This window comes from Stylophora pistillata, chromosome 1, assembly GCF_964205215.1.
Source record: "Stylophora pistillata chromosome 1, jaStyPist1.2, whole genome shotgun sequence".
NCBI lineage: Eukaryota > Metazoa > Cnidaria > Anthozoa > Scleractinia > Pocilloporidae > Stylophora > Stylophora pistillata.
In genome coordinates, this window is record NC_142519.1 from 44,489,262 (window position 1) to 44,511,612 (window position 22,351).

A 22,351-nucleotide genomic window follows, 5' to 3' on the forward strand; every position below is an offset into this window, starting at 1 on the left:
TCTACGCGTTCTTTTTGCGGATGTCTCCTGATGACTGCTAGTCCAGTATTAAATTCGTCGCGTCTATTTAAATAAAAAGGGCTAATTCTTCCCCAGATTTCCTACGACAGCATTCTGGCGCCAAAACCGAATAACTAAATAACTATACAAGGGGTTCATTTATTTGAAGTATAGGTTAAAATTTTTACTTTACTAAGCGCAAATCACCTGGTGCCAGTGGATACCTGTTTGATCGTGACTTTTTAAAGAATTTTTACATTACCTTATTTGTTTCCTTTTCTTGTTGGAATATGATATAATATTTTCTAGTCTTAAATGAAAGCAGGACTAATCTGTAAAAGAGCCCGAAGTCATCATTTTGTTTCTTTCGTTTCTAAAGGGCAAGTTCTGTTAAAATTTTCATTTCCTTTTGCCTTAATACAGTATTTCTTTTTCACACAGGCACTCTCAAGGGATCCGGCAGACATTGCAAATGTTGAACGACTTGAGCTCCGGAGGAGGGACTGGGCCTCGAAAGTTCACGGTCTTGTATACGCAGTGGATGACGTCACTGTTGGTACTTCTGCGCCCGTTTAACAATTAGCAGCGGTTGCCATGGCAGGTGACAAGCATGCGCTTCAAGAAAACTCGCGCATGTTAACGTCATATGCGCGAACTCTAAAAGGAATGGTTGATGCGGCAATTGCTGGGTGAGTTGCCGATGGTGAGAAAAGGCCTTTGTATAGTGTTCAATTAAAAATGTTGGTGTAAAGAAATTATTCGCAAAGTGCTGCTAAAGTATCTCTTCATTTTGGACAGGGCTCATAAGGAATGTGCAAGAGAAACTAAGGTCTCATTTTTTGTATTGAAATGAGTGTTGTAATTATGATGCTGGAACTGGGCCGTTTCTGCTGTCGATTGATCCAGTATTGAAGTTGATAGGCCCTCACTGGCTTCAGGGATAATAATACAATATCACAATTGGTATTCCTGTTAAATAGTTTCTTTCAATGTTGCTCTTCTTAGATGTAAAGATCCCAAGAAAGTTAGCTTAGCCAAGGGAACAGTTAACTCCATTGACAAGCTCACCGCTGACCTCCAAGACACGTCTCGTTTAGTGTCGGAGATGGCACTTCGAGAAAATAGAACACTAGAGCAAAGTTTGTCTTACATGGGGGTGGTGGAGAGGATGAATCTTCTTCAGAGGGAGTGGGCAATTAAGGTAGGTGAACACAAACCGAGAGAACTTGATTGGTCAATTATGCACCTCATGTGTTCATCTTCGATTTCGCGTGCCGATCCATCACTTGCGCTGGCCCAAATCGAGTGCTTTCGAGTGTTTATTTTGTGTTGTTTTTTTTCTTGTCGTTTTGAGAGAGACCTGTTTTGGCTCTTTACAAAGTTTTGGGGTCGCAGTTCTAGGAAGAATTCCTTTTGAAGAGAACATCAAGGACTACTTTCAAATAGAGCCTTATTTTATATACAGCTTATGCAGTGGTTCAACATATGGCACAGGCAATGAGCAAAAAGGCCGCTCGTAAATTATTTCCAACCATCAAATAAAGGATTTATTACTCCACTATTATTCAATTTTCTAGTATTTTTTTTTTAGCCCCTATTTTTGAAATACATCCCACGGCATTATGTGAGAATCTTTCTGGCGTTTCAATTTTCAGCTGTTGTGAGGGAGACTTTGAATAGATTTCGGAGGGTTTAAGTCGGGTGTTTTCTTTGGTAATTGTAAATCGAAATTGCAGCGATGCCTTAGAGACAAATAGCGGGTCAAGGTTAGTTTGTTCGAGTTTTTGTAACATTGGGTTACCTTATAATTTTCATTTTCAATTATCTCGTGCATCTCCAGGTTCATTTGCTGACGGCTCTCATTGACGACCTGACGGCTGAAGCCTCCGCACCAGTCGATCGTCTGGCAGGTGCTGCGCTAGCTGTGAGCAAAGCAGAACTTGGTGAAAGAGTAGAAAAACAGCGTGACTTCGAGATGCAGGCGGATGAACTGAAAGCACGAGTTGCACGTGTTAGGGCACACGCCAGTAAGGCTGTGGAGAATTCCCGGCATGCAAGTAAAGTTAGGATAGTTCGCGTGACTGGGGACTTTATTGACAGGCTGACTCCACAAGTTATTGCTGCAGCACGTGCCCTGGCAGGTGAGATAATATTTACTTATTGACTGAATGGGAGGGCCGGACGGAAATATATTTGGGTCGAGGTAATGCGAGGTTTGCGTGTTATGAATATCGATGCGAAGTTCTAAATTTCGATCTTTTCTTAAGCATAACTTAATCGTGTATCTTTGAAAAACCTTTCAGACAATCCAGACCAGCCGACTGTGGAACATTTTCAGATGTTGAGGCGTCAATGGGCGTCCAAGGCGCAGCTATTGATGGCAACACTCTATGAACTGCCCGATGCTGACAACACAGCCGTACAAGGTAAATTTTATTGTGTGTGATGAACCTAACGTATGTACATTGAAAAGTGCATTTAAGCTGAATAGCTTGTAGGGAGTTTCTATGCCCGAGGCTGTACTCAAGATCAAGAGCACAGTTATTTCCCAAACAGACCGACTTAGATCTATAAATAAATGGTTGTCCACTCTGCCGCAAATGGCGCGGGAAGAAAATTCAGACTGTGGTCTGCATCTGGACTGGTTACGAACGCCCAATCAGCCAGTCAGATTCGAGAATTCAAGATCTTGCCCTGCTGATTAGTCTCCTCTCTCAGCCGTTCTATGTCTCGGGATCCCTGTGTCTCCCTCCCCACAAACGGCTGCTCGTGTTGACCAAACATTCCATTCCAGCCGATTGACCAATCAGAGTGCCGCCTTCCGAAATCTGGAAGGCTCATAATATATTCATCTCGCCAATGCTTTTCAAAATGTTTGTTGTGCAACTTGTCAACAGGAACGAGTAGAATACTGGTGCTCTCTCCCTGCATTCGTCACAAATTCTCATTACATCGAAATTTTGAAGATATTCCTTTGAGCTTCTTCGGAACAATGATGGTTTTTTTTAATGAGCAAAGCCCAGTTATTTCTCCAGAGACAATACGTAAGACCCGTTAGATAATATGCTTACGCATCGGCTTCGACTTTAAAGCTGCATTAGCAAATCTTGAAGGGGGACCTTGAGCCAAAGCCTTGGAAATAGCTTCCACGTGTGGACCAAGTTTCTTATTGTTAGTTTTGCTTGGGTATTCAATGCACAAGCTGACTTTAGGTTCGGTCGGCCTTGGCTTTGGAGTAGACGATACTGGAGGTGCGAGCTTTGTCGTGTGAACATGCGGCGATTTCTCAGCGATTATTGGACTGACGGCTAGAGTAGGTAGCAGTATAACTGATGCACTAGAAGATTAAGGCGTACAAGGTAGAGATACTAGCGGTTCAACTGTAGGACTTGGAGGCAAAAAAGTACATATTCTAGGGCCGGTGAAATCGAGAGCTTTCGCTACAAAAGGTCGCTTTGCGTTCGAGTCGCTGTCAAGTGATGGTTGAGGTCTTTTAACCCGGTAATCTTGAATGGAATCATAGCCAGCTTTCAGTTCATTTTTTTAGCTCTTGGAGATCGTTTTCTAAGTTCTTAATCGTGGCAACTTTTCTGTAGCATTTAAGACATACATATACAGTAGAATTTAAATAAATGTCGAAAGCTTCCAAGTTTATACCCAGTGCTAAACTTATGACGCTCGCTACATCAGCCGATCTTCCGAAGATTCTAACTCTTTCTTTAGTCGAAACTGTTGACGTACACAGGAAACATCCAGATAAATTACTGCAAGTTACTTTCTTCGGGTTATCACCCATAAAAATTGAAATATAATGATATGTTTAGCTCTACAAACATAAAATTTGGCGAAGTTTTAAGAGATGTTCCCTGGTAAACTCGCGTGCAACTTTTCGCTTCCTAATTGGCGGGTCCCGAACAACTGCTCAACTCTCGTTGGATGAAGGAAACAAAGGGAATGGAATGTTTGGTCAAGACGAGCAGCCGTTTGTGGGAAGGGAGATACAGGGATCCCGAGACAAAGAACGGCTGCGAGAGGAGACTAACTGCTGATATGTTTCAGAGAAAAGCCTTTTAACGGTTAAATCTTTCATTGTCCCTCGACGATCTTGTTTCCCGTGTCTTTTATGCTATGGTCATTGTCTTTGCTAACTTTCTTCTTTTTATGGTTGTAATCTCACTATGGAAAGCCCGCCATTTGTAATTTTTCCAGCCTCATAATATAGTATAAACTTCATTGTCTTAACTTCGACTGATCAGGTTTAATTTTTCCTCTGTTGATCAGATGTTTTCCAGGATTTATTAGGCATATCACATATGGACCCTTTCCAGAGTTTTGAGTCTCTTGACGAAGAAGAAACGGTAGGTATCGCGGGCTCATCCCGTGGGCCATCAGTAGGCAAACCTCTCTCCTCTGAGGAAAGTATGTTACGATCCTCCAATCCCTCGAGGAGAATGTCAGGAGAGGAGAGCCAATCACCAGAGATCAGCTCCCATTTCGATGACATGGCTTTATGTGATGTAAGTCAACTTTGTCCCAGCGCAATAGCGTTTACATCAATCTTATTAAACAATGAAATTGAAAGTAACGGAGAAGTCAGTTTCTCTCTGGGATGAATCGCACTGTGTTAGCAACAGTTGTACAATAACACGGACACCATCTCATTTCAGTGTTTCAACGAAGCTCTCTTCACCTTGTGAACAGCATATTTCTCATTTAAGTTCATTTCTCTTTACTCTTTTTTAACCTTTATCCATTCAGTTTCCCTAGCGTTCTGCATGTTATCCTTGCGAAAGACAGTCATGTTTGTCAAATTCGTCAGGAAATGAAGTTAAAATGAAGAATAATCTTATTTTGATTCGAAGTATTCTGACAAATGTTTTTCATACTGAATTTTACCATGAGCCTTTAGGAGCTGCTTGTTAAGTTAAGGCATTGTACAGTAATGGCCGTCTACAGTGACATGCAGGCTAAAGCTCCAATCTTGTTTAACCTTAAGAGTGACCAGCATCTAATTTCTCCTAACAATATCTCACCTGAATCACACATTAAGGTCAGGAGAATCAAGGAAATGATCATCAACTTAAGAAGCTTCTTGACACTAACATCATTCATTATTTCCCCATCCAAATAAGAGAAATGATTCCTTGAAGAGAACATCGTCATATTCCGACACGGAGAGTGCTCCAGAGGTGCGTCGACTGCGAGGACCCTGGGGGTCCGCCAGTGAAACAGACCTGATGCGAAAAGCCCTTGTTGATGAGCTCCATCAAAGATTTTCTTCGACTGAGTCTCTCAAACGGAGAAAAACTACAGCTCGGTATAGAGCTGCAAGTATCTCAGGACTCACTCGAGATGGATCATCCGAATGGAAATCAACATCAATTGAAGAACTAAGAGCGAGGAAAAGCTCCAAGTCAATTGAGGTAAATAGGCCTAACTTCCGTAAATACTCCTATACGCACTCTCCCCCCCTCCCAACCCCGGTTTTAGAGTGCATATCAATGACAGGAATATTTAAGAGGGGGCCTTCTCAGAAAGGGAGAGGGCATTCAAAAATCATCAGGAGCTAAACTGCGAGTCAACAATACGAGCCACACCTTGGACCTCTTTTCCCCAGATTTTCATTCAACGGCGCATCTCCAGGATATTTATTGAACTTTTTTGAAACTTCTTTTTATTTCAGCTGGCAGCTCAACTCCTGCAAGAAGAAACAGACAAATGGGAAGAAGGAAATAATTCCATTGTCTCGGTGGCCAAGGAAATGGCGCAGCAAATGCTTCACATTGCTAAATTAGCTCAAGGACGAAATCGAATTCAGGTACTTAAAAGGTTGTGGAGCGATCGTTTCTTAGACATTCCATTCTGTCTTAGACTGAGACTGACTCATTGCCTTTATTAACAATGGTATAAACTGGCTCTTATGTTCTTTATCAAGGCGTTGTGAATGAGCACGTTTCTTGACATAGCAAACAAGCTTTACGATGTTGACATTCGTCTCTTGTTTTTTTTTTTTTCTTTTTTTAGTGTGAATTGAACTACTGGATGGTGTCTGTCCTCGATTAATTCTGATTGTATCTTCAGTGTTTTGAGTAATTTTATTGTAATGAATCCATCAATTATTCAAAGTGATATGTTATCCAAGTTTTCCATGGGAATGTCTCACCAATTTCACAAAATATCTGAAAGCGTCTTTCTTTTCTGCCAGAACAAAATGGAATTAATCAACACCGCAAAAGGTATCGCTTCCAACGCTAAGTCTATCCTCAAGTTTGCTCACGTTATAGCTGAACAGTGTGCAGACGAAAGGTAAGTGGATGTTTCCAGAGTTCCTGGTTATCTTTTGTTTGTGCATAGTTAATAGAGGGGACTGGGTCCCCTCTATTAACTATGGTTTGTGTGTGTATTTATGTGTATATGATTTTGCTGAGTTATAAACTGAGTGAGGTCTTATTCTGTTGGTTGTGTTCAGAAGTAAAAGTGACTTGCTCTACTATGCGGAATACCTGCCAACCATCAGCACACAGCTGAAGATCCTATCGTCCGTCAAAGCAGCCACTCCCTCGGACATATCGGTAAGTTTCACAGGGCGCAGATCTAGACGAGTCGTATTTGAATGTATTTCCACTCGTGGAGGATTGGCTCGCGAAGAGATTCTAACCGTTGCAGTAATAAATGAGTAAAAATCATCTCTTTTGTTGTATTATCTCACTGTTTTAGTCTATGCACTAAAACAACTCTTTACCTCAGTGTGGGTAGCTAGCAGGGGATATTTACTTTGTCCCTTCGCAGCTCGGTGAATGTCCATTACGAGCCGCCTCTATTTCGGGGAATAGATGTTAATTATCATATCTGTGTCCTTTTTATTTTTTCACAGGCGGACGCGATGCTTGTAAAAAACGCACAAAATCTGATGCAAGCTGTCGTGAAGACCTTGAAAGCAGCAGAGGCGGCATGTGTAAAGGTGATGCGGCATGTCTCTTTAAGGGTCCTTTATCTAAAAATAAGATGTTCGGAAAGCCGGTGTAACACGGCTCTTATTGCATTCTAGGATCTGCATCCTCCTGAGAAAGACGCCTCGTCCGATCACAAAGAAGCTGTGGACATCGCCTTTCAGTGGAGGAAGAAATTAAAAAGGCAGCGCGCCTTCGAGGCTCTGACTGCACCACGTGATCAGCTGGGCTTGCGCAGACGGGAGAGAAACAGTTCCACGCCTTCTCTGGCAGACATAGTTCATGTGTAGCACATTTGAGTTGTAAATTATCGAACCAGGAGGCTGGTTTGTAGTGGTTTTAGCTGTAGATAAAACACGTGTAAATGCATTGAGTGAGTGAGTGTGTTTCTGTGTGTTTTGGGACTTCAACGTCTCTGTCTCTGAATTATGAAACAATTTTTATCCATTAAATAACTGTTCTCTGGCTTATAGTCTTTTAATATCGTCACATCATTTCGGCTCCTGTCGGCTCTTGTCGTCTTGAGCGCTGTGGTGGCACATCATAATCAAGGCGTAATCTGGAAGAAAATACTCGTTCAAGTTACTTCATCCCAATTTTTTTTTAAAGCTCCATGAGAAAAAAAATCGAAAACGGAGAACTAGGATGTTCGGCGCACATTGGGTGGGGGAGGCGATGTTTTTTAACCCTAATCCAATTTCTTATCTTGTACTAAACAATTGAGATAAAACGATCCTTCATAGCCGCTTGAATATATCTATCTTATTAGACGTTTTGTTGTGTAGTATCGTTGAGTATTTCTACGAGTTGTGCCGTATTTTGACGAGCCCGTAGGGCGAGTCAAAATACAAATAACATAGGAACCATTCGTGCTAGTCCACCCTCCCACCCATCCCACCCCAAGAGAGGACACCCATCACACAGTAATCTTGTGCGTGGGAAATTAACGTCTCCTACTCCAACCCTGCAGGAGACGGGGCCTCCATTTATTTGTCCCTATCCGAGTAGACTAGAATATCTAAGCATTTCTTGATGTTATAGAAGGGTAGCAAATTCTTCTCAATTATTTTAAGACCCTGAGTGTTGGTCCGGCCGGGGCTCGAACCCTCGTCCTCCCGCACAACAGTCCAGCGTTCTATCCATTGAGCTAACCGGGAGGCGGTTAATAATCATCTCATATCCAACTAGCGTGATTGGAATAATTGTTCTATTAAAAAAAACGCTCCCAAGATATAAGACAAATCTTCTCGACTTTATTTTGTAAGAAGAAACCGGATGTTACAATGTATAGATATTAGATTATGGTATATTTGCTCATATACCATAATGGCGAAGCCAATTAAAAGTCTTGAATTGCATTATCCAATGATCCAATTTTTAATAAGATAAGATATTCTCCCTTTTCGAGCTAGTCATTATCGTCCACTCCCCCTTCCCCTCCACTAAACCCCCCTCCTCCAACAATGTAACATCTAGTACCTTAAGTCAAGAGAAAGTACTGATGTCTCTTTGTCCTAGCCGAATACGAGTAGTTTACAGAGCTCGTGAAGAGAAAATAATGATCGATCATGACTGATAGCGTCTTTTTTTTTGACACTTTAATAAAGTCATGATGATGATGTAATGATCGATAGCCCTTTTCAGTTTTATTTGCCCTCTTCTTTGATGATGATGTATTGATCGATAGCCCTTTTCAGTTTTATTTGCCCTCTTCTTTGATACCAGGGATGTACACAGTTAAGTGTCTGTCGATACATCTTCAAGTTTTGTAATGTGAAGGACATAAGACATGACGAAAACATGATATACCTAGCACATTTACTATGGAGCGTTGCTGACTCGCACTTGGCGAGTCAACAACGCGACTCATTTGATACCAACGAGTCATTTGATAGCATTCCACATTACCTGCTGTTAGCCAAGCTATCTGCCTATGGTCTTGACAGCATTGACTGCTTATTATTGGAGAATTACTTCACAGATCGTTTTCAAAGAGTCAAGTTAAGCTTGGTGGTCAATTCTCCAATTGGTGTTATCTTACTATGGGAATACCACAAGGATCAGTATTGGGTCCTTTATTGTTTAACATTTATATTAATGACCTATTTTTCGTTAGTCTGTCATCCAAAGTCAGTGCATATGCTGAGATAAAGATCTCAATTTCACGAAGCATGTTGAGGCCTACTCTGGGGCCTTAAGTCGCCGTAACTTTAGGCGACTTTGGGCGATTTAAGGCGACTTAGGAAAATTGGTAGAAAAAACGTTCAGACTTTAGGCTATTTAAGGTCCCAAAGTAAGTCTATGTTGCGGACATAGTACGCAGAGTTAGCAATCAGATACAGGTCATGCAAAGGCATAAGAAACTAATTGACACTAACATCAAGACCAAATAATTATACAATGCCTATCTCTCGTGGTACACATTCTCTTTTATCCCTCATATCAATACTACTACATATCGCCTACATTCTTTATCCTACTATGGTAGCAAACTATGGAACTCCCTCCCCAACAGGATCAGGTCACTGTCAACAGTTGCAGCTTTCAAATCGGCTATTCATAATTTCGAATTTGAAACTGACTGCTGTCCATTCTGTAAATAGTTTTTATTGTTCATCCTATTGTATATATTGTGTCTTATGTATTTATCTTATTCTCCACAACTATTTCATTTTATTTATTTATTTATTTTCTCGGAGATATTAGCATTTTTTTTTTTTTTTGCTATTTTAAATTCGAGATGAAATAAAGGCTTGTTGTTGTTGTTGTATCACGTGACTTACAATTTACTTATTTCAATGACGTCACAATATCGGTATCAATATCGATATGGAAGAAAAACGTAAGTATCGCACTCGGTATCATATCGATTCACAAAAGCCGTATCGGCCCATCCTTACCAAATGACCTCGCTCAAACCAAAGTATCATATAATATATGTGGCGTGTTTTTTGCCGGCCAATAGGGACGTTTGTTTTACTTTTTTGTGCGTTGTGAGAGTTTTGCACTCTAAAAAAGCTTCTTCCCACACATCCTTATTGTCGCTCTATTGTAAAAGAATTTGTTCATGCTTTAAGTCGTGCGTACATCGAGTTATGTATGCACGCGGGAGGTTTGGAGGGCCCTCAAATAGCTAGAGTAGCTCTTAGCTACGCTTCGAGCAACTCTTACGCAGTTTTCGTGCTCTCCAAACTTCCCGCGTGCATCCGTGACTCGATATACGTACGCTAAGCATGAACAAATTCTTAATCGTTAATCAGAGGTTAGGAACAAAGTAAATTTGTGCTAGCTGATTGGTTGGCTTTAATCTTAACTGAAATAAATCCCCAAATTCTAATATAATTGCCTCTCTAACCTAATTCAGGTAACAGGGCGGTCATTTTAATACTACCGATTGATTGTTACTTGGGCACAAGCTTCTAAATCTGTCACATTCGGTTGTCACGCCATCTATTTCATACTCGATAAGGCTCTGGGTACGAGCTGCCTTTGGGAATGCGCAGGTACTGCGTAGGTACACTGAGAAAACATGGCTTCAGGCCTTGTATCGTCGTTTCGCAAGCGCTGTGGTCCTTGCCTGGCTTTCTTTGTGTTAGTTACCTTTCTACTCGCTTGTCATGTCATTTATCACGTGAGAGATAAGCATAGAAGAGAAATAAGATTCCTGACGTACAACATTTGGAATTCCCCTTTAAAGATGCGAGAGAGGATGGAAGCAATCGGGGAAATTGTACAGGATCTCGAGCCAGATATTATCACATTTCAAGAAATCACGCTAGACAACCTCCCAGTTCTAAGAGAACAGCGCTGGTTTTCTCGCTACCACCTTATACCGCAAGGCGTTTTGAGATCCGATGGAAAACATTTTGTCATTATTTTGAGTATTTTTCCTGTTGACAAATGGTTAGTTCATCCATTCCCACTGAATTATAACGATTCTACAACGGAACGAGGACTTGTTTTAGCAGAAGTAAGGAACACTATTCCTTCTTCAGATGTTATTTTTGGCTTTGCAGGAACACATTTGGCATATCGTCACTTCGAAACTATTGAACGCGAACAACAGTTGAAAGAATCATTTCACGTTATCTCTGCTTACGATAACATTTGTGTCATGGGAGATTTGAACATCAATGATGATATCGATGGCGAAGTTGTGCTGCCACCGGCTTGGTTTGATGTTTGGCTATCGATTTCCGGAAATTCCAACAAAACTGGGTTCACGTTCGATCGGGATAAAATTTCAATAATGAAAGATCAGCCAGTCAATGCAAAGAGGCGCAAGGCGCGCTTTGATCGGGTCTTTTGCAAGCTGTTGGATTTCAAGGTTAAAGAAATGAGAATTGTGGGCGATGAGGTGACAAGAACCGGTGTACTTGCTAGTGATCATTTCGGTCTATTTGTAGTCATTGAACACATTGAGAAACCTGGACATGAAAAACAGAAACAAACATCACAAACTGTGAATCAAATTTTTTTTAAGAGACCAAAAGGCTGGGAAAAATTAATGGGGTAAGTGAAAATTGAGGCTGGTACCTTCATGTTGCCTGTCGTTCAATTTTCTGACATTATATTTGTATTATAAGGAGTATGTTAAAAATACTCTAAAATATTGTTAGAGCCTCTAGTCTGTAAGTATTATTTCCAGAATTAACACTGTAGATATCAGTTATTTAAAGCATAGTTATTTAATTCATCACTGATACAGTCATACTGCTTGTTAAATGCAACTGAGGAAAAGAAACAGATGTATAGATTAAAATAATATATTCTACACGGTTTTTTTTTTTTTTCTTAATTCTTAATTTAGTTCTATTTTACTCGGGTTTGCTGGGCATGGAACAAATTAACTCTCAGCATTAGGGAACCTAACACCTTACCAGCCTATTGCAAAAAGTGTTTTATTATTTTCAGGTTAAGTTCAGTGCCAATTTCTTATTGCAAGAAATTGCTGAATTTCTTTATGATAACCTCAGTGCCAATTTTTATCATAATATTCTTATCTCTTTTTTGTGTTTAGAGCAGTATTTTTAACTAACAATTTTTTAACTTGGTAGATAATCAAGGCAGCTTATTGTGGGGAATCTTGTATTCTGTTTTAAGTTGTTCTCAAATGGATTGTATTGACATGTGCAATGTGACTAAATTGTAATTTGTATTAAAGATTGGAAATTGTATAAGTCTATCCAATTTTTTTTAATTATAGAAAGGTAGCAAATTCTCCTCACTTATTTTTTTCACATTCATCTCAAGGGACACAATAAGTTCTAAAGCACCATTCGTGCTAGTCCACCCTCCCACCCATCCCTCTTACCCATCCCTCCCACCCATCCCACCCACCCATCCCACCCACCCCATCCATGATAAATTCCTCACCATGTGGTTGGGTAATACCATGGATATACCTACTTATGATCTTGGTGTTAGTGTAATTAGTTTAGTCCACAGCATTACAATTGATAAAGATCTCAATTTCACTGAGCATTTTGAGGCCTACTTTGGAGCCTTAAGTCGCGGTAACGTTAGGCGACTTTGGGTGATTTAAGGCGACTTAAGAAAATTGGTAGAAAAAACGTTGAGACTTAAGGCTATTTAAGGTCCCAGAGTAGGCCTATTTTGCGGACACTAGTACGCAGAGTTAGCAATTAGATACAGGTCATGCAAAGGCACAAGAAACTAATTGACACTGACACCAAAACCAAATTATACAATGCCTATCTTTTACCACATTTATATCATTTATATTACATTTATATTGACTAAAGTGATAAAATCAAAGTTAGCAACAGTCTCTCCATAGAATTTAAAAATATTTACAGAATCCCTTGCAATAAACACAATACAATTAGTGTGGGGTGAATGGGGTCAATTGGGAAGGGGGGAACCCTTATAACATTTCGTAACCAAGAGCGACTTAAGGCAACTTAAGGCGACTTTAGGCAACTTTACACAACCTCAGGCAACTTAAGGCAACTTAAGGTCCCACAATAGGCCTATGTTTCGGACACTAGTACGCAGAGTTAGCAATTAGATACAGGTCATGCAAAGGCATAAGAAACTATTTGGCACTGACACTGAGACTAATTTATACAATGCCTATCTTTTGCCACATTTATATCATTGCTGTGTCATGTGGCACCATTACGGTCAACGTAATTTAAAGAAGTTGGAGAAAATTAATGAACGTAGCCTACAGAAAAAGCTTTAGCTACAATGGCGCCACATTATGGAACAGTTTACCACGCGATATAAGGAACACAGAGTCTCTGGGATTATTTAAACGTAAGATCAATGACAATCTTTAAGTCTAACGCACGGCATTCACGGAAAACAGCTTCAGTGTTGTAGTATGTAGTTTTAATTTTAAATATCTTAGCGTATGTGATGTGTATTTTTATAGGCTGATGAATTGATCGTGTCTAAATAAAGATTACAATACAATACAATTCGTTTTTAATGAAAATGACAGTGATTATATACAACTACTTAATCGAGCGGGACAACCATCACTATTTAATGGGCGTGTACATTATATCCTTACATTAGCATACAAAATTTCTTAATGGGCTGGCACCGGAATATATTACCAATATGTTTAGTGGAAAAACTCGCAGCATTAATCTACGTACTAGTGGTACACATTCTCTTTTTATCCCTCATATCAATACTACTACATATGGCCTACATTCTTTATCCTACTGTGGTAGCAAACTATGGAACTCCCTCCCCAACAGGATCAGGTCACTGCCAACAGTTGCAGCTTTCAAATCGGCTATTCATAATTTAGAATTTGATATTGACTGCTGTCCATTCTGTAAATAGTTGTTATTGTTTATCCTATTGTATCAATTACTGAATTGTATATATTGTGACTTATGTATTTATCTTATTCACCACAACTATTTCATTTTATTTATTTATTTATTTATTTATTTTCTCAGAGATGTTAGCATTTTTTTTTGGCTATTTTAAATTCGAGATGAAATAAAGGCGTGTTGTTGTTGTATCACGTGACTTACCAATTACTTATTTCAATGACGTCACAATATCGGTTTCGGTATCGATATCGATATGGAAGAAAAACGTAAATATCGCACTCGGTATCATATCGATTCACAAAAGCCGTATCGGCCCATCCTTACCAAATGCGCTCGCTCAAACCAAAGCATAATATAATGTATGTGGCGTGTTTTTGGCCAGCCAATAGGAACGTTTGTTTACTTTTTTGTGCGTTGTGAGAGTTTTGCACTCTAAAAAGCTTCTTCGCACACATCCTTATTGTCGCTCTGTTGTAAAAGAATTTGTTCATGCTTTGAGTCGTGCGTACATCGAGTTATTATGCACGCGGGAAGTTTGGAGGGCCCTCAAATAGCTAGAGTAGCTCGAGGCTACGCATCGAGCTACTTTTACGCAGTTTTCGTGCTCTCCAAACTTCCCGCGTGCATCCATGACTCAATATACGCACGCTAAGCATGAACAAATTCTTAATCGTTAATCATAGGTTAGGACCAAAGGAAATTTGTGCTAGCTGTTTGGTTGGTTTTAATCTTAACAGAACTAAATCCCCAAATTGTAATATAATTGCCTCTCTAATCTAATTCATAACAGAGCGGTCATTTTGTTTGATTGTTACTTGGGCACAAGCTTCTAAAATCTGTCACATTCGGTTGTCACGCCATCTATTTCACACTCAATAAGGCTCTGGTGCGAGCTGGCTTTGGGAGTGCGTAAGTGCAAGAAAACATGGCTTCCCTCCTTGTAGCGTTTCGCAAGCGCTGCGGTCCTTTCCTGGCTTTCCTTTTGTTAGTTACCTTTCTACTCGTTTGTCATGTTATTTATCACGTGAGAGATAAGCATAGAAGAGAAATAAGATTCCTGACGTACAACATTTGGAATTCGCCTTTCAAGATGCGAGAGAGGATGGAAGCACTCGGGGAAATTGTACAGAAGATCGAGCCAGATGTTATCACATTTCAAGAAATCACGCTAGACAACCTGCAAGTTCTGAGAGAACAGCTCTGGTTTTCTCGCTACCACCTTATTCCGCAAGGCGTTTTGAGATCCGATGGAAAACATTTTGTCATTATTTTGAGTGTTTTTCCTGTTGACAAATGGTTAGTTCATCCATTCTCAAATTATAACGATTCTACAACGGACCGAGGACTTGTTTTAGCAGAAGTAAGGAACACTATTCCTTCTTCAGATGTTATTTTTGGCTTTGCAGGAACACATTTGGCATATCATCACTTGGAATCTATTGAACGCGAACAACAGTTGAAAGAATCATTTCACATTATCTCTGCTTACGATAACGTTTGTGTCATGGGAGATTTGAACATCAAGGATGATATCGATGGCGAAGTTGTGCTGCCACCGGCTTGGTTTGATGTTTGGCTATCGATTTCCGGAAATTCCAACAAAGCTGGGTTCACGTACGATCGGGATAAAATTTCAATAATGAAAGATCAGCCAGTCAATGCAAAGCCGCGCAAGGTGCGCTGTGATCGTGTCCTTTGCAAGCTGTTGGATTTCAAGGTTAAAGAAATGAGAATTGTTGGCGATGAGGTGACAAGAACTGGTGTACTTGCTAGTGATCATTTCGGTCTATTTGTAGTCATTGAACACATTGAGAAACCTGGACATGAAAAGCAGAAACAAACATCACAAACTGTGAATCAAGTTTATTTTAAGAGACCAAAAGGCTGGGAAAAATTAATGGGGTAAGTGAAAATTGAGGCTGGTACCTTCATGTTGCCTGTCGTTCAATTTTCTGTCATTATATTTGTATTATAAGGAGTATGTTAAAAATAATCTAAAATATTGTTAGAGCCTCTAGTCTGTAGGGATTATTTCCAGAATTAACACTGTAGGTATCAGTTATTTAAAGCATGGTTATTTAATTCATCACTGATACTGTCATACTGCTTGTTAAATGCAACTGAGGAAAAGAAACAGATGCATAGATTAAAATAATATATCTTACACCGTTTTTTTTTTTCTTAATTCTTAATTTAGTTCTATTTTACTCGGGTTTGCTGCGCATGGAACAAATTAGCTCTCAGCATTAGGGAACCTAACACCTTACCAGCCTATTGTGAAAAAGTGTTTAATTATTCTTAGGTTAAGTTCAGTGCCGATTTCTTATTGCAAGAAATTGCTGAATTTTTTTATGATAACCTCAGTGCCAATTTTTATCATAATATTCTTATCTCTTTTTTGTGTTTAGAGTAGTATTTTTAACTAACAATTTTTTAACTTGGTAGATAATCAAGGCAGCTTATAGATTGTAGGGAATCTTGTATTCTGTTTTAAGCTGTTCTGAAATGGATTATATTGACATATGCAATGTGACTAAATTGTAATTTGTATTAAAGATTGGAATTTGTGAAGGTGTAGTCTGATCGTCGGGGTGAGTGTAGTCCTGAGAAGGACTGTTGTCGGTGGTAGTGACTGACCTTTCGACAACCTGTGCGGAAGTCATCATCAGAGTCAACTGAATGATTGTTGTCAGTAGAATGACAACTGATAACTTCACATGTTGCCCCCAGTTCAAGCCATTTACTGCATTTGAATTTGTACAAGTCTGGAGAGGACTATAAAGGACCACAGAGGAATTTTAAACAATATTCTCTACTTCTGCTTTCTGTCCTTTAGGCTGCTGAGAGGGGCACAGAATGTGTGTCCAACTGTCCACCCCTTCCTCAGATGCTCTTCCTAGTCCGTTGCTTGTTTCATTTTTTAGGAAATCTCATACAAGGCACCCACATTACATACATACCTACATATGTTAGTTGACCACCATGGGGGCTTTTCAGGGCCAATTCCCACCCATCCCAGCCCATGGGAGGACATCCACTACACAGTAATCTAGTGCGTGGGAAATTAACGTCTCCTACCCCTAACCCTGCAGGAGACGGGGCCTACGGTTTGTTCGTCCTTATCCAAGAAGACTAGAATATCTATCCATTTCTTGATTATAGAAAGGTAGCAAATTCTCCTCACTTATTTTATTCACATTCATCTCAAGGGACACAAAATAAGTTTTAAATGAAAAATACTTTGCCTACCTGGCTCTCAGTTGGTAAAGACACCAAAGAAATTGTGGAATTCCCAGACAGCTGCACCCTTTTTTCCATTTTATTGTCTTATTTAGTTGTTTGTTTGTTTTTTTTTTATTGTTTTTTTTTTATTTTTTATTTTATTGAACAAAAAAAAACACAATAAGTATTTTTTCAGTTTATTGCCATCATTTGAGAGACACCTGTATTAAGCTTAAATGCAGCTTTCTATATGTTAAAACAATATTTTCATCTCCTCTTCCATTTGTGTCCTCCCTGACATAATGTAACAGGCCACTCTTGTTTATTAGGTGAAAGAAACAGAATGAAGCTGAAGTGGCCAGCTTAAAAGTGAAAGTGAATCCATGATTGTTTAAAAGTGTTTCAACGATATTTCTGTGTGGCACCTTACATACATACATACGTTAGTTGACCACTCCCCATGGGGGCTTTTCAGGGCCAGTTCCCACCCATCCCAGCCCAGGGGATGACATCCACAACACAGTAATCTAGTGCGTGGGAAATTAACGTCTCCAACCCCTAACTCTGCAGGAGACAGGGCCTACGGTTTATTCGTCCTTATCCGAGAAGACTAGAATATCTATCCATTTGTTGATTATAGAAAGGTAGCAAATTCTCCTTACTTATTTAAGACCATGAGTATCGGTCCGGCCGGGACAACACCTTAGGAGTTGGGAGGGAAGATGAAGAATTCTTAGCTCTGAAACAAGCTAAAAATTTGTTATCCCGACACCAGTCTTCCCTATGTTATTCTCCATCGTCACAGCTCTAATGCTATGAGAATAAACATCTGCAGCTGTTTTCATCTCTGAACGAAGCATAGTGATCTTGTGGGAACCTGCAAGTTTTCTACCCTCAGTTGTACCAGTTGTAGTCCGCGGGGAAACATAAAGTCCCTCTTTTTGTACAATCGATATGAGTTTGAGGTAAGCGACCCGTTTTTTGTTCGATCGAAGTTCGTTTTTGTTGCGTCTTTGAAGTGGCGATGATTGACTGTATGGTTAGTTCATAGGTGATAAAAGAGCTTTTGCTGTAATAGTTTTCTTTCCGAGTGTGATAGTTCAGTCCTGAATTTACGAGAAATGACTTTTAAAGTCAGGGGCGTGATATAGTCCTTGCAATTGGCTGAAAGATCGAATTTTAAAAACCGGCCAAATGGGCGACATCGAGAATGAAATGAATGTATTAAGTAGGTTCTGGTTTCATATATAAGTGCATGCTCCTTATAATGTACTGGTGAAAAAGGCGCTCCGTTTTGTGTTAAGGTTTATTTAACAACGGCAAACAAAATCACAACTCTCAACAATGCAGGCATTACAAGGACGTATCTGGAGTAATAAATATGAGTTGCAAACTACTATGCTTGCTTACTGAAGAAAAACCTCGAGCGAGAAAGGAACTGAGAAAGGTTAAATAGTTCTAAAGTATGGCACTTCTGTATGGTCCTGTGTGCCAGGGAGTCTCTGATGTATCGAGTATTGAAGCGCAGTATCCGTTATAAGTCGGGCACTCGTGTTTGGTTATCATTGGATGACGCGCCATTGCGGACAAAAATACTTGTGTGAATTTATATACGACTTGTGCTTTTTAAATACAACTTCGTGTTTCCCACTTACAGCGTTTTGGTCGAGTGGTTCTCTTGCAGCAACTGTCCAGAGAAACCTACGGAAAAGGAAAATGTATGCTCCTAAGAATTAAATGCACTAGGACACCAACTCAATTTGAAAGGCACTTTTTCTAACCACGAAAGTTGTAAAAGTGGGCAACTTTTAAGCGCTCTTATCGCTAATACAGAGCTAACTGGACAAAATGTCAGTTATTTTCGAACTCCTGAGGAAAAAGTCTTCGAATTAGATAAACCTTTTCTAGACCGCACTTTGTGATGAAATTTTGTGGGCCGAGGCCAGGAACGTGTTCGATAATTGAGTCAGTTTGCTAGACATAACGTCTCGTAGTCACGTTCGACGCACTAAAAACTACTATAAAACGAATACAAGAATTGTAAAAACGTGTAAAATGGTATATAAAAGTCACTTGTAAAAATGTAGCGGAATTCCAAATCGATTTCGATCAATTACGATCCTCATCAGTAGTACTCCGCCATGTTTAAAATACTCATAAATAATTGTTCATATAAGTGACTCTGAAATGTCCACACTTCTTCCAGGCAAAGACAAAAAGACAAAGAGCTGAGCGAAAAGGAGAAAGACCGTTACATCGACCCAAGGAGTGGAGAAAGGTGGAACGAGAAAAGGAAAAGAGCGAAAGGAAATCCAACTGGTACAAACGCGGCGGGAATGAATCAGTAATTTTTGTACCAGCTACGCCCAACTCACGGTTACGGAAGGAATACCAGACAGAAATAAAGCAGCAAGGTTTCAATATTAAAGTGGTGGAGAAAGCCGGAATCGCCATTAAACGACTACTCCAAAAGTCCGACCCATTTAAACCGCGACAGTGTGGACGAGAAGACTGCCCAGTGTGTAGCACAGGTGGAAAAGGACCGTGTGATAGAGAAAGTGTGACGTATGAGATTAAGTGTATCCAGTGTAACAGCGTATACGTAGGGGAAACAGCCAGGAGCGCGTATACCAGAGGGAAAGAGCATACGAAATCACTTAACAATAAGGAAGAACGATCTGCATTGTGGAAACACTGTAAAGAGAAACACAATAGAGAGGTAAAGCAGTTCCGAATGGATGTGACGGGGGTTTATCACAATGACGCGATGCTGAGACAAATAACTGAAGGAGTGAGGATAAATAATGTGAACGAAGACTCGCTTATGAACTCCAAGAACGAATGGAACTTTTTTCAAATCCCACGAGCTGTGATTGATACATCATGACCGCTTACATGAAGCCTGGAAGAAGTGTGGACATTTCAGAGTCACTTATATGAACAATTATTTATGAGTATTTTAAACATGGCGGAGTACTACTGATGAGGATCGTAATTGATCGAAATCGATTTGGAATTCCGCTACATTTTTACAAGTGACTTTTATATACCATTTTACACGTTTTTACAATTCTTGTATTCGTTTTATAGTAGTTTTTAGTGCGTCGAACGTGACTACGAGACGTTATGTCTAGCAAACTGACTCAAGACCGCACTTTCTCTTAAGTTATATCTCGTCATGCCATAGAAATGCAGCCAATCAGACGCTGTTGCATTTTCCACAGTAGTCTACGTTGGGCAGTGGGTTCCAGGAATGTACCTGGCAATCCTCGCAGATTCAACTTTTTCCTCTAACAATAAAAGAATGGTAAACTTTCTCGTTTAGTGTGCCCGCTCGTTCGTTGAATTCTTCACCACTCATGATTAGAACTTGAACTTGATAAATGAATGAATGATAAAAAGTCATTGTAAATAACATAAGATATCCCTTTTCAGGCTAATCTTTAACGTCCCCCTCCCCTCTCCTCTCCTCCAACCAAGTAACAACTAGTACCCTCCCCTCCGTCCTAGTACTCTCCCCCTCCCCTCTCCTCCAACCAAGTAACAACTAGTACCTTTAAGTCAAGAGAAAGTACTGAGGTCTTTTTGTCCTAGCCGAGTACGACTAGTTTACAGAGCTCGTGAAGAGAAAATTATGATCAGTAGCCCTTTATCAGTTTTATTTGCCAGGGATGTTTGGTGTTCACGTTTTATGAAAGGAGGGACATTAGATGACGAAAACATGACATACCTGGCGGAGCGTTGCTGACCCGCACTTAGAAGGGCAAGAGGTAAAGCAAGATAAATAGGAAACACAAGCTAAGCAATAAAATAAGTAGTAAAAACGATTGAACAACCAAGAGACGCCAGGGAAGATCATAACGAAGCATATGAGTCATTTAGAGCAACAAATGTATGAATAATTATGGGTGAGTGAGTAATTTACTTTAATTTTTTTGGTTTCTTTCACTCGACTGTTCTGGGTTTGTAGCGAGGTGTAGTCACTTCTGATGTTAATCGCGACGGTTCGACTGAATGCTGCTAGTCTTGTTTAGTACTGGGTTAGTTTATCACATGTTTATCGCTAAATTTTCGTAAAGGAGTGGTTCTAAAATTCTGTCAGTAATGAGATGTATTTGGAAGTTCATTACATACAGTCACATGTTACGTTGCATCTATCAGTTTTAACTGATAGATGTATCAAATGCATTAAAATGTATGTAAAGTGTTTTTTACGCAGTAAAGGAGGAGTTTAAAACTGCATAACCACGAAAATGACTGAAACTGAAAGAGTAGACAAATAAGTACGTAAAAAAGATAAGGACTGTCATTTACACTCGCAAGGAATTGTGAATCCCGGATTTGAAGCAAACTTTGATTTGTTTATATTTATTGATGTGGTCGAATATCGGCCCTTTAACGAAGTACTATTAAGGAATTAAAACATACTTTTCCTATTATCATTAAACAAGGTTTGAATAATGATAAAGGGTCCTTCAAAAGGAAGATGAATTGTTCAGAAACAACAAACAATTGCAGTGTATGTTCATGAGGCTAGAGAGTTATTGATGAATACTAAAAAATGTTGATGAGAACACATAAGTGACTGTAAGCTCCTGAATGCATCTTATTAGCTAACAAAATTTAAGAACCACTGCTCTAGGAAATTTAGCAATAAACAGGTAGTAAGATATCAATTGTACACATTTTTCGTTTTTAAAATCTCTCCAAATGATAATAATATAGGGTAATTGTGAAGAAGAGCTCCCCAAAAAACCTGTCGGCCGACAGTCGGCCGACAGACGACCAACTGTCGGCCGACTGTCGGCCGACTGTCGGCCGACAGTTGGTCGTCTGTCGGCCGACAGTTGGTCGTCTGTCGGCCGACAGTTGGTCGTCTGTCGGCCGACAGTTGGTCGTCTGTCGGCCGACAGTTGGTCGTCTGTCGGCCGACAGGTTTTGCCTGAAATATAGGCTACCTGTCGGCCGCCAGTCGGCCGACAGTCGGCCGACTGTTGGTAATGTGTCGGTAACCTGTCGGTACCTTGTCGGTAGCTTGTCCGTGAAACGATCACACAATGTTAGGGATTCTAAGTTTGCCGTTACAAAAGCATATGGGTTTAAATTATTAATTTTTTAATTTGCGTTTGTCGCAGAGTGGCAAAACGAGGTATCGTGGTCGTTTTAGATCAAGAGTTTTTGGTCTGGTTTACCAGAAACGTTGAGTGATCCGATATTTCACTCGTAGAATCGTGCCTCGCTTGATACAACATCCAACATGTTTAATACGTTGACAATTGACTTTCAAGATTTGGTGGCTCCTAAAGGAGCCGTTTTGTGCGTGGTGAAATATACAAGATATTTCACTCGTAAAATCGTGCC

The 22,351-nt window shown here is 39.9% G+C and overlaps 4 protein-coding genes across 6 annotated transcripts in view; all 4 read left to right on the top strand.

The window, feature by feature from the left end:
* Positions 1–447: 447 nt before the first annotated feature.
* Positions 448–7,720, top strand: LOC111325217 (vinculin-like). Its single transcript, XM_088758463.1, has 11 exons — positions 448–689; positions 1,006–1,201; positions 1,841–2,141; positions 2,304–2,426; positions 4,282–4,517; positions 5,133–5,423; positions 5,684–5,818; positions 6,206–6,306; positions 6,470–6,572; positions 6,875–6,961; positions 7,049–7,720. Exons 1-11 carry the CDS (start codon positions 595–597, stop codon positions 7,238–7,240), a joined length of 1,860 nt encoding a protein of 619 aa, XP_088614589.1. The 5' UTR covers positions 448–594; the 3' UTR covers positions 7,241–7,720.
* A 2,720-nt stretch (positions 7,721–10,440) lies between these two features.
* On the top strand, positions 10,441–12,130 carry LOC148742712 (uncharacterized). The gene has a single exon (XM_088758500.1). The coding sequence runs from the start codon at positions 10,480–10,482 to the stop codon at positions 11,464–11,466; it is 987 nt and encodes a 328-aa protein (XP_088614626.1). The 5' UTR covers positions 10,441–10,479; the 3' UTR covers positions 11,467–12,130.
* A 2,057-nt stretch (positions 12,131–14,187) lies between these two features.
* Positions 14,188–16,339, top strand: LOC111325218 (uncharacterized). Its single transcript, XM_022928984.2, has one exon. It carries the CDS (start codon positions 14,694–14,696, stop codon positions 15,672–15,674), a length of 981 nt encoding a protein of 326 aa, XP_022784719.1. The 5' UTR covers positions 14,188–14,693; the 3' UTR covers positions 15,675–16,339.
* A 4,384-nt stretch (positions 16,340–20,723) lies between these two features.
* Positions 20,724–22,351, top strand: part of LOC111325199 (tetratricopeptide repeat protein 14) — an 18,018-nt gene continuing 16,390 nt past the window's right edge. For 2 of the 3 annotated variants that reach the window (XM_022928954.2, XM_022928955.2), the window contains exon 1: positions 20,724–20,898. In XM_022928954.2, the coding sequence (XP_022784689.1) occupies positions 20,895–20,898 (4 nt within the window). In that variant the 5' untranslated portion in view covers positions 20,724–20,894. The remainder of the gene's footprint in view (positions 20,899–22,351) is intronic. The other variant, XM_022928958.2, reaches the window with a different exon arrangement.